Source organism: Mobula birostris, chromosome 28 (assembly GCF_030028105.1).
Source record: "Mobula birostris isolate sMobBir1 chromosome 28, sMobBir1.hap1, whole genome shotgun sequence".
In the NCBI taxonomy this organism is placed as follows: domain Eukaryota; kingdom Metazoa; phylum Chordata; class Chondrichthyes; order Myliobatiformes; family Myliobatidae; genus Mobula; species Mobula birostris.
In genome coordinates, this window is record NC_092397.1 from 4,784,733 (window position 1) to 4,797,547 (window position 12,815).

Sequence of the window (12,815 nt, forward strand, 5' to 3'; positions counted from 1 at the left end):
AATTGGCTCAGTAACAGGAAATAGCTGTGGTGAAAAGTTGTTTTGGGAACTTTATACAATGAAATCTCACAGGAAATATTTATCATTAGGTTGCACAAAACGAGGTTGTACAGTGACACAGCAACAGTCTCCATGGTGATGTAGACAAGCTGGTGGGACAGCTCCCTCCAGTAGACAGGTTTGTGAGTCCATCCTCACTGGAGAATCAGAGGGGGAGACAGTCATTCCTCAGTGTTATTATTTCAGGTCTGTCTTGGGTCCAGTACGTAAGCGCCATTACAAGGAAAGGCATGACAATGCCTCTACTCCCTTAGACATTTGCGTGGATTTGGCATGTCATCTAAAACTTTTGACAAACTTCTATAGATGCACGATGGGAGAGTATCCTAACTGGTTGCATCATGACCTGCTTTGCAAACACCAATGCCCTTGAACAGAAAAGCTTGCAGCTCAGTCACTCATAGGTAAAGCCCTCTCCACCGCTGAGTACACCTACACAGGAAAGCAGCATCCATCATCACGGACCCCCAGCTCCCAGCTTTCTTCTCACTCCTGCCATCAGGAAGGAGGGACAGGTCCCTCAGGACTCATACCCCTCAACTATCAGGCTCTTGAACCAGAGGGGATAACTACACTCACTGAATATCACAATCCTATGGACTCCCTTTAAAGGATTCTACAATTTAGGTTCTCAATATTGATCATTATTATGAAAACTTTTTTTTTCTCTTTTTTTGTATTTGTAGAGTTTGTTGTCTTTTGCATGTTGTTATTTGTCTGTTATTTGCTGCGTGCATTTTTATTGATTCTATTGTGTCTGTGTATTTACTGCAAATGCCTGCAGGTAAATGAATCTCAGGGCTGTACAGCACATGGCAACACATGTACAATACTGGGCAAAAAAGTCTTCGGCACATAGATATCGCTAGGCCATCACAGAGTTCTGTATTTGTTAACGGGGTACATTTGTAAATCTGGTGGGAGCAAAGGATGTTGGGAACGGCGAGGGTCAAATGCCGGGGGAGGGGGAGGGGGCGATGGCGTGGGTGCCAAAAAATTGGTTTGTTGATCATTACGGAATGGTTTTCTGGTGCCTCCCGCTCCCTCCTCTCTACCTTCCCCTTTTTCCAATGATTCCCCTCTTTTCTCCCTTCCCACTCTCAGTCCACAATAGAGACACACATCAGAATCTGGTTTATCATCACTCACGTCATGAAATTCGTATTTTATTGCAGCAACAGTACAGGGCAATAATTAAAATTGCTACGGTACTGTGCAAAAGCTTTATGAGCCCTAGCTACAAGTACGTACCTAAGACTTTTGCACAGTACTGTAGTTTGATAAGTTTACATTGAACTTGGAAGTTGAAATTCAGCGCTAAGAAATGCAAAGTGTTGCATGTGGTTATAAAAAATGAAAGGCATCAGAACTAAATACAGGGGATAATTTTCAGACGAGAACAGATTAGGGTCATTGAAGCCTCAGTTGTTGGACATGTTGAGAGGATATAGTTTAAGTGACATACACAATCTCAAAGACAATCAGAATCAGGTTTGCTACCACTGTCATATGTTGCGAAGTTTGTTGCTTTGCAGCAGCAGTACAATGCAATACGTAAAATATACCTCCATATTTTATATGTTCATGGACCATTCAGAAATCTGATGGCCGAGGGGAAGATGTTGATTCTAAAACGTCAAGTGTCTTCAAGCTCCTGTACCTTCTCCCTGCTGGTAGCAATGAGAACAGAGCATGCCCTGGCTGGTGGTGGAGTCTTTAACCAGAGAGTGATAAACCTGTGGAGCTGTGAAGGCCAATTCATTGGGTATACTTAAAATGGAGGTTGGCAGGTTCTTGATCAGTCAGGGCGTCAAAGGTTACGGGGAGAAGGGTTAAAAGGAATAATAAATCAACGGTGATGGAATGGCGGAGCAGATCTGTGCTGGGCTATACTGTTCTATGTATCACCGTACTGTGCAAAAGTGCTAGGCACGCATCGTATATATAGCTAGGGTGCCGAAGACTTCTGCACAGTACTGGGGCTGCAAAAGTAAAAACAAATTTCGTGACATATGTGAGTGATGGTAAACCTGATTCTGATATGGGTCTCTACTGTGGACTGAGAGTGGGAAGGGAGCAGGGAGAGGGGAATCATGTTTGGGGAAAGGGGAAGGGAGAGGGGGAGGGAGCGGGAAGCTCCAGAGAGACATTCTGTAATGATCAATTAATGCATTGTTTGGAATCAAATGACCTTGCCTGGCGTCTCAGGGATGAGTGTGTCTGCACCCCCACCAAAACAACCCCACACCTTTCCCCCCAACTCCTGGCACTCCTTCCCTGCCACCTGTCCCACACCACTCCCTCAGCGCTCTGCCCTCGCCATCTCCAACATCCTTTGCTCCCGCCTGATCAACAAACTCACTTTCCACTCTACGTTGACAAATACAGTACTATGCAAAATTCTTAGGCACCCTAGCCATATGTACATGCCCAAGATTCTTGTTTTGAATACGTCAAGTGTAAGCTGCTGGTCGCAAAGTCAGCGACAGGTCATAGCGAATAGCACAATGCTATTATGGCTCCGAGCATTCCAGCGTCATTCTGTAAGGTGTCCACGTCCTCTTCGTGAATGTGTGGATTCTCCTTGGCTGCACCAGTTTCCTCCCGGAGTCCAGAGTAGGTTAACTGGTCAGTGAAAATTGTCCCGCAATTAGGTTAAGATTAATTGGTGTTTGTTGGGGTGTTGCTGGAGTGGTGTGGCTCGAAGAGCTGAGGGGTCTATTCCGCGCTGTATCACTAGTAAGTAAACCCACAGCCAGGAATGAACTTCCCTCCCCAGTCCGAAACCCAGTGAGGACTGCTAGCCAACACCACACCCCTTAAAAGAACGGACAACCTTTTGACAGGGTTAGTGTAAACAGCAACCAGGAATTAAACCCGGATCCCACGAGACGATATTGTAATAAAGGTCCTACAATTGTCAGACACCTTCAACCCGCCATGCCTCGGGACGTTCAAGAGAACCGCCAGAAAAGGAAAAAAAAAAACAGCATTCCGCCCAACGCGGTCAGTTTAGAGAGAGTGGGGAGCGCAGCATTCAAAGGCGCAGCAGGCGGTTAAGGCCCCAGGAGAGGTTGCCTCTCGGGGCCGCAGCAGATAATCTGCCTTTAAAACAAATCCGAGAAGAACATACCAATCGGCAACTGTTTCCAAGTGATTAGCAAACGCAGGAAAGGGATAGATTCGTTCTCCGGTCACCAGGCAGCTAGAAGCAGCAGATCCCCATTTTGATTTGTGTTTGTTTTAGGGTTGCAACGTTGTACAAGGTTTGATTGCACTTCCCAGGTAGCTCTGTCCTCACCTTTTCTCCAGTCCAGCTCCGGCAACTGTCCTCCAACCACAAAGCGGGGAGGCGGCTTCTTTGCAGCACAGAGGGGGCAGGATGCGTGCATCACTCCCCCCCACCTCCCCATGAGGAGAATCAGCAAGGTTAGAGGTGAAATAGGTTGGGGGAGGGGGGATTACCAACCCAGGGATTCCAGTATCCCAGACAGCAGCAAGGAGAAACCACAGGGAATATACTGAAACTCCGATAATCTAGCATCCCGACTGTTTGGCATCTGACACACAAGTGAGTCTGGATCCGGGATTTGGGGGGGAGACGGCTATGTGGACAGAGCAGAACGTGACTGACACACTCTCTGTAAAGCTATCAGGTTCACCGGAAATTTATTATACAGCTCCGGAACACATAAAACAACAAATTTCGCGACATATGCTAGTGATATTAAACCTGATTGATTCTGAAAAGCTTTTGGATGGGCGATGACATCTAATAATCCAGAAAATTCACCAGTCTGGCACTTGGGGATTCTCTGCCAAGCCCGCCTGGGAGGAGGGTTAGACATGAGGCTAGCACCCCCATCGCATTAAAAACCCATAGCTACAGAAACGCCAAGAGAAGTTACTGAAGACCTCATCCCTGGAAAGGGACGGATCTCCGAAGATGGGCTACACCTCAGGAGAACTTGTAGGACTGGCCCAGGACAGGGGACTCTGACGAGCCACCATTGGCTGCCTACGTCCCAGTAGGGGTGACAGGCTTAAGTAAAGGATGCCAAATTATCGGAGTTCCACTCTGTAAGGAAAAAGCAGGTTACAAATGGGAGCAGATATCATGGTGGTCTATGCGATTGGCACGTTTAGAGAGAGCAGCAACTAGCAAGCAACGGTGATGGATTTTATACTCTTGCAAGACAAAATGGAGAAAGAAAATATAACACGGGGGGGGAGGGAGGGAGGGAAGGACTGGATATTACTTGTTACATTAGAAAAGCACAACAGCCAGACAGGAGCAAGCAGAGAAGCAAAGCATGGGTACAGCCTCAGGCGGTCACCCTTCTCCTCAACCTATTTACTATCAGGAATGAAAAGGGGGAAAGAAGCCAATATGAAAAGGAGGGAAGGGATGGTGCGTGATGGGAGGCGAGGGAAGGAGAGAATGGGAATGATGTAAGAAGCTGAGAGGCGATAGGCGGAAGTGAGAAAGGGCTGAATAAGGTGGAATCTGATCGGACAGGACAGTGGACCACGGAACAAAGGGAAGGCGACGAGTCAGATACTGACTCTGGTCTACATTTGACTCACCTGATTGCTAGTATTTTTTTTTTATTTGTTTTAACTTTGGGAATCACTGTAGGTGGAACTCACACTGCTTTTCTTAATGGGATTTTAGGAATAGCAAAAGCTATAGAAAAGACATCCTCAAAAGGGCAATACCTCACAGAAGGTGGCATTGATCATTAAGAACCCCTGTCACTCAAATCGTGCCCTCTTCTCATTTCTACCATCGGAGAAGAGGAAATGCAGGGGTTCCCAACCCTTTTTTTATGCCCTGGACCATTAAGCTAGGGGTCCGTGGACCCCCAGAGGTCAGGAGCCCCTGAGGTAAAGGGCCCTGAAGACCCACACTCAACGGCTTCTGCCCCTCCACCTCTTAACGGTCCATGAACACTTGGCCAATATTTTACTCTCTTGTCGCATTACTTGTGTACTTTTTCATATTTCTTACTGAACTCAAGAGTGCACTTTATCTACCTGCTTTCACAACATACCTTAGTGACAATAAACCTGATTCTGATGCGAGCATGCATCAGGTCCAGTCTGCGCCAGTGGCGAGGTTGGTCTGAGAGAAGCACCTTTGCCAACACTGCTGAAATAATCTTCAGTGGTTCCCAAAATTAAAAACAAAACCTAGCACCCAGGTCAGTTAGATGTTGACGAGAGTCACCTTTTATTCCATGGCTGACTGTCCCCTCCCATCATATTCGATCTTCTTCTGCCCTTTCTCATTTCCCAGCTTTTTACACCATTTCTCTCTCCTCACCTAGATCCACCCATCACCCACCAGCCCTTCCCTCCAACCTTTCATACTGGCTACCTCTGCTCTTCCTTTCCAGCTCTGATGAAGGGTCTCGGCCCAAAATACTGACTGTCCATTTCCCTCTACGGGTACTGTCTAACCTGCTACCTCCAGAGCGTTCTACTTGTGCTGTTCCAGACTTCCAGGGTTTGCTGTCTCTTGCATTTACATTCAACTTTCGGATTTCTAATCGGCAGTCCTGGCTCAGAGACCGGACTTCCGTCAATGGGCGGGCGGGTGGAATTCAGTGGAGGAAATCCTCCCCCCACACGGGCTCCCCATTCCCAGGGCAGAGCATGACATCCACTAAACACAATTTGCCTGGGAGCTAACCTCTGCTGGCATTGGAGAGGGGATTCACAAGAACCATTCTGGGAATGAAAGGGTTCATGTACGAGGAGTGTTTCATGCCTCTGGGCCTTTACTCAGTGGAGTTTAGAATAATGAGGGGCAGGGGTGGGAATCTCATTGAAAACTATCAAATACTGAAAGTCCTAGATAGGGTGGATGTGGAGAGGATGTTTCCTATAGTGGGGGAGTCTGGGACCAGAGGACACAGATAGAGTGGACGTGGAGAGGATGTTTCCTATAGTGGGGGAGTCTAGGACCAGAGGACACAGATAGAGTGGACGTGGAGAGGATGTTTTCTATAGTGGGGGAGTCTAGGACCAGAGGACACAGATAGAGTGGATGTGGAGAGGATGTTTCCTGTAGTGAGGGAGTCTAGGACCGGAGGGCACAGATAGAGTGGATGTGGAGAGGATGTTCCTTATAGTGGGGGAGTCTAGGACCAGAGGACACAGATAGAGTGGATGTGGAGAGGATGTTCCTTATAGTGGGGGAGTCTAGGACCAGAGGACACAGATAGAGTGGATGTGGAGAGGATGTTTCCTGTAGTGGGGGAGTCTAGGACCAGAGGACACATCTTCAGAACACAGGGGCATAGACTTGGAACAGAGATGAGGAGGTCTGTGGAATTTATTGCCACAGACACCCATGGAGGCCAAATACCCGGGTCTATTTAACGCGGAGTCAGGGCGTAAAAGGTTATGGAGAGATGGCAGGAGAATGGCGTTGAGAGGGATAATAAATCAGCCGTGATGGAATGGCAGAACAGACTCGAAGGGACGAATGGCCTAATTCTGTTTCTATGTCTTACAGCATGCTGAGGAATCAAAATACATAAAGCTCCTCTTGGGTTTGAAAATGCAGAAAAATCCAATAAAATATCGATAGATATTTTAGTTAGCAGTGCAAAAGGAAAAACAAGAAGCATGCAGTTTTAACACAGACAGAGAGTACAGCATGCTTGGTAAGGGGGGGAAGGGGGTACCAGCAACTTTAGATGCAGGCTTTGCATATGGTTCCTTATTGCCCCGCATCTGGGTGTACTGGGATTTGGCTGATTGGAATATATCGTTCAAATTAATCTTCAGGACCACATCAGAAAGGTGAACAAAATGGACATGGGAGTCGCTAACCTACAAAAACAACTCCTTCGACTCCTCAGCCAAATGTTCAATGGAAAGTTTTGATTAATTCCACAGCCAGCTTTTCAAAGGGGAGTTCCTGAAATTAACGAGCTGCGTGGAGCTTTCTTTTTTAATATCGTTGCAACCCTAAGTAAAAGCATCATTGGGTGCACACACAGGACGAAAAAAAAGGCAGCAGTTGGTGTATCATTTACCTAATGAACAGGTTCTTGATCTTACTCCACAAGCTACCGACTGTGCTACTAACTTTTTCCATGTAACTGAGGGGAGTCACAAACAAAAAGAGGAAGGAAAAGAAAAGAACGGGATAAAAAAAATAACAAAAATAAAAACAAAATGAGTTTCCAGTTGACGTAGTTCAGAAGACAGCAAAAAATACCACCAGTTATTACATTGTGCACTACCAGCGGCGAGTGAAGAAGAAAAGTCTGCCCTTCCGGGGACGCCATACTTACTGGGACCAAGTGCGACACTAAAAGCCAAAGGGTGGGGGTTAACAGTATCAGACAGAGGTCAATGTTTGAAAGATCGAGGAACCGAGGGGTGTGCGGAACTGGAACAGGAGTTCCAGTTGATAAGCACTTAATTGGCCAGGGCATCAATGATTGTGGGGAGAAGGCAGGGAACAGGGCTGAGAGGAAAAATAAGTCAACCATCGCAGAACCTAATTCTGCCCCGATGTCATATGGAATGTAAACAAGAGTTTACTAGAGGCTCACCTCCCTCTTTGGCAAGAGACAAAAGAACCATAGCTGACAGGTCAGAAGCCCAGCAGATGGAACCGAAATTCAGGAGGATATGTTGCAATTTTATAAAACTCTGGTTTGGCCACATCTGTGATATTGTGTACCGTTCTGGTCACCCCACTGTAGAAAGGATGTTGAGGCTTTGGTGAGGGCGTACAACAGGTTTACCAGGATGCTGCCTGGTTTAGAGAGCATGTGCATGTGAGAGGCTGGACAAACTTGGGTTGTTTTCTCTGGAGCACCAGGGGCTGAGGGGAGATCTGATAGAGGTTTACAAGATTATGAGAGGCATAGACAGAGTGGACACAGAGTATCTGTTTCCCAGGGATGAAATATCTAACACCAGAGGGCATGAATTGAAGGTGAGAGGGGGTAGGTTCAAGGGGGATGTGAGGAAAAAGTTCTTCACTCAGGGAGTTATGGATGCCTCGAACGCTCTGCCTGGTGTGGTGGTAGGAGCAAATACATTAGAGGCTTTTAAGAGACGTTTGATAGGTACATGGATGTGAAGAAGATGGAGGAACATGGACATGGTGTAGGTAGGAGGGATTGGTGTTTGGGTGTTTTTGATTTGCTTTTTAGCTGGTTCAGCACAACATTGTGGGCCGAATGGCCTGTTCCTGTGCCATATGTTCAAACAGAGCACCTCCAGAGGAGACGTGGCTTTGAAGGGTATGGGAGTGGTGGGGGTGGAATGGGTGGTAAATGATATAACTGCTGCATTCACTGGGGGGTGGTCCAAAGTGATGCACTTCGTAAGTGGACAGTAAAGACCGGCAGACTTTTCCCCTCCCAAGCAAAATTAGCGACAGTGAAGACATTCAAAAGCAGGGGCTCCCAACCACCTTTTCAGCCAATGAGCCTTAACCGAAGGGTTTGTGGACCCTGGGTTGGGAACCCCTGTAAAGCAATGTTACACTTCATACATTTTCTATAAAGTGAACGGGAAAAATCCACCAATCATGTCGGCGGGGCGGGGGGGGGGGGGGTGTGGAATGTACTGCCCTTGATACAAAAGGCCTTTCACCTGCTGAAGAAAGTATTATTTTTCCTCTCTCCTCCAGCTCCAACAAGGAAATAGATTCTTTCCTCTCCAGAATGACACAAGGTATATGCAGTGAAAAGGGTGAAGCAGGTAATGCTTCATACCCACAGAGGGCCTCATCTTCAATAAGGAATAGGTGAGGGGTGGGGAAGGTTGAACAGACAGAAAGTGGGGGAAAATATTCAAAATGAGAATATAGATTATAAAGAGACCTACAAGCGAGAGAAAAGTGCTTCAAGGCCAGAGTACACAGGAAAACCTGAAAGGTCAGGAATACAGGTGGAGACTCTGGGAGATAATTTTGCTGGTATCTGAACACTTCATATTCCCGTTGGAGTGGAAGAGGGTGAGAGGTGACTTGATGGGGTGTACAAGATGATAAGAGGCAAAGATTGAGTGGGTAGCCAGAGATGTTTTCCTAGGGCAGAAATGGCTGATTTGAGGAATCATAATTTTAAAATGACCAGAGGAAAGTATAGGGGGTTTGCCAGAGGTAGATTTTTTAAAAAAAAACACACAGAGAGTGGTGAGTGTTTGGAATGCTCTGCTAGGGGCGATGGTAGAGGCATATACATTAGGGACATTTAGGAAACTCTTAGATAGGCATGAGGATGATAGAAAAATGGAGGGCTATGTAGGAGGGAAGGGTTAGATCATCTTGGAGTAGGTTAAAATATTGGCACAACATGGTGGCCTCCAAGAGGACCACAACCTTGTTGTAGGGCTTGGAGACTTGAGTGCCTCAATGACCTGGAGAGCTCTGTTGACTGGAGTCAGGGTTTTGTGCTTTGGTACTTGGTAGGGTCAAACAGGTCAAAGGGTAGAGGCCAGACTAAGCGTGGACTACTGGTCCTCCAGGTATGGGGGCTCAGCTCAGGGCTAACAACCCTGACTGGTCCAAAAAAAAAAATTGTTATGGAAACGGCACTGAAGGATCCTTCTATATCTGTGTCCAACCAAGGACAGGCAGATGGAAAATGTTCACTGCTGTTCTAAATGTCAGCAGCATTATGGGCAGCAAGTACAACACTGTGGGCCGAAGGGCTTGTACTCTTCTATGTTCTACAAGAGTGTACAGATACTGGAATCTGGAGCAACAATCAACATGCTGGAAGAACTTAGAGGTTCGAGCCTTGTCTGTGGGCCAGGAAAGGAATTATCAACGTTTTGGGTCGAAACCTTGCTGCTTTAAAACACCAGTCCTGATGAAGGGTCTCAGCCTGAAACACGGAGCATCTATTCTTTTCCACAGGTGCTACCTGATCCGCTGAGTTCCTCCAGCGTTTGTATGTTTTTTTATAAAATTCTGGTTAGGCCACATCTTGAGTATCTCTGCTACCTGACCTATTACTTCCAATGCATTCTTCATTACAGGAAGGATGTGAAAGCCTTAGACAGGGTGCAGAGGAGATTTACTACATGGATGAAGGGAAAATGGGGGGCTATGTAGGGGGGAAGGGTTAACCTGATCTTGGGGTAAGTAAAAAAAGTCAGTACAACATTGTGGGCTGAAAGGCCTGTTCTAAGTTCACGAATATCACTCTGTGACTCTACAGGTTTTTGGATATGAAGGGAATCAGGGAATGTACTGGGAAGTGGCACTGGGGTAAAAGTTCAGCTTTGTTACGGGATGGTACAGCAGGTTTCAGAGGCTAAATAGCCTATCCGCCTCTGCTCAGTCTCCTCCGCAGATGCTGCCTGACTTGCTGAGTTCCTCCACTGTTTCCTGTGTGTCATCTCCCCACATACATTTCTTATAGAAGCGATATTGTGCGAGAATGGACAATAAAACGAAAGGGTGGTGTTCAGTCCAAACGCAAGGCAACAAGGCTTTCTTCATTGGAGAATGAAGAGACTTTTGACCTGGTGATAAGGCAACGAGGCAATAGGAACTCAATGTTAGCACTTATTTCAAGCGGACTAGAATATAAAAGCAAGGATGTAACGCTGAGGCTTTATAAGTCACTGGTGAGGCCTCACTTGGAGCATTGTAAGTAGATTATCTATGAAAGGATGTTCTGGCATTGGAGAGGGTCCAGAGAAGGTTCACAAGAATGCTTCCAGGAATGAAAGGGTTAACTTTAAAAGGAATGTAATAAGGGTAATGACATGATTGTAATGAGGGACTTCAATATGCAGAGGGACTGGGAAAATCAGGTTGGTGTCAGACTGCAACAGAGGGAACTTATTGAATGCCTATGAGATGGCTTTTTAGAGCAGCTTGTGTTTGAGCCTACTCGGGAAAGGCTGTCTTAGATTGGGTAACACACACAAAAAATGCTGGTGAATGCAGCAGGCCAGGCAGCATCTATAGGAAGAGGTACAGTCGACATTTCGGGCCGAGACTCTTAGTGCCGTTGACGTTGAGTGTTGTGCGATCACCCAAATCTTATTAGGGAGCTTAATGTAAAGGAACCCTTAGCAGGCAGTATCATAATATGATTGAATTCATACTTGATAAGTCACATGTATCAGTATCGCAATGGAATAAAGGGAATTACCGAGGCATGAGAGAGGAGCTTGCCCAGGTGAATTGGAGGAGGATACGGCAGGGATGACAACGGAGCAGAGATGGCTGAAGTTTCTGGAAATAGTTCACAAGGCACAGGATAGATATGTCCTGCAGAAAAAATAGTTCTCAAATGGCAGGGGTAGGCAACCGTGGCTGACAAGGGAAATTAAAGTCAAGGAAAAGGCATTTAAGGTAGCAAAAGCGAGTGGAAAGTTGGAAGCGGGAAGCTTTTATAAAGAGTAGAATGGAAGTCAGTGTTGATATTGGACTGCAGGAAAATGATGCTGGTGAGATAGAGGAAATGGGGGATGAACTTACTAAGTATTTTGCATCAGTCTTCATTGTGGCATGAGGTCCGTGAGTGTCAGGGAGCAGGAGTGAGTGCCAATGCTATTACAAAGGACAAAGTGCTTGGCAAACTCAAAGGTCTTAAAGTGGATAAGTCACCTGGACCAGATGGACTACATCCCAGAGTCCTGAGAGAGGTTGCTGAAGAGATAACAGATACATTGGTCATGATCTTTCGAGAATCAGTTGATTCTGGCATGGCCCTGGAAGACTGGAAGATTGCAAATGTCACCCCGCTCTTCCAGAAGGGAGAAAGGCAAAAGAAAGAAAATTAAAGGCCAGTTATCCTAACCTCAATGGTTGGGAAAGCATTGGACTCTATTTTAAGGATGAAGTTTCCGGGTACTTGGAGACTAATGATAAAATAAGTCAAAGTCAGTATGGTTTCTGTAAAGAGAAATCTCGTCTGACAAATCTGTTAGAATTTTTCGAGGAGAGGCAGTGGATGTCATTTACTTGAATTTCCAGAAGGCATTTGATAAGGTGCCACACATGAGGCTGCATAACAAGATAAAATCCTATAGCTTTACAGGAAAGATACTGGCATGGATAGAGGAATGGCTGACAGGCAGGAGGCAGAGAGTGGGAATAAAAGGGGCCTTTTCTGGTTGGCTGCCAGTGACTAGTGGTGTTCCTCAGGGGTCAGTATTGGGACCGCTGCTTTTCACAGTGTTTGTCAATGATTTGGATAATGGAATTGATGGTTCTGTGGCAAAGTTTGCGGATGATACAAAGGTAGGTGGAGGGGTAGGTAGCACTGAGGAAGCAATGCGATTGCAGCAGGACTCAAATTGGAAGAATGGGCAAAAAAAGTAGCAGATGGAATAGTGTCAGGGAATGTATTAAGCCCATCAGACATAGGAGCAGAATTAGGCCATTCAGCCCATCCAGTCTGCTCCGCCATTCCATCATGGCTGATCCCAGATCCCACTCAACCCCATATACCTGCCTTCTCGCCATATTCTTTGATGCCCTGACCGATCAGGAAATGATCAACTTCAGTAGATATGTTCAGTATGATAATGCATTATGGTAAAAGGAACAATAGTGCGGACTATTATCTAAATGGGAAGAGAGGGCTCAAGCATCAGAGGGACTTGGGAGTCCTCGTAAAAGACTCTCAGGAGGTTAGTTTACAGGTTGAGTCTGTGGTGAAGAAGGCAAATGCAATGTTGGCATTCATTTCAAGCGGAATACAATATAAAAGCAAGGAGATAATGCTGAGGCTTTGTAAGACACTAGTTAGGTC

At 46.2% G+C, this 12,815-nt stretch overlaps 1 protein-coding gene across 3 annotated transcripts in view; it reads right to left on the reverse strand.

The window, feature by feature from the left end:
* Nucleotides 1-12,815, reverse strand: part of LOC140189330 (neutral alpha-glucosidase AB-like) — a 97,029-nt gene that overhangs the window by 63,309 nt on the left and 20,905 nt on the right. For 2 of the 3 annotated variants that reach the window (XM_072246047.1, XM_072246046.1), the window contains exon 6: nucleotides 7,110-7,175. The exons of the other annotated variant lie outside the window; for it this stretch is intronic. In XM_072246047.1, the coding sequence (XP_072102148.1) occupies nucleotides 7,110-7,175 (66 nt within the window). The remainder of the gene's footprint in view (nucleotides 1-7,109; nucleotides 7,176-12,815) is intronic. 3 annotated transcript variants of the gene reach the window in all.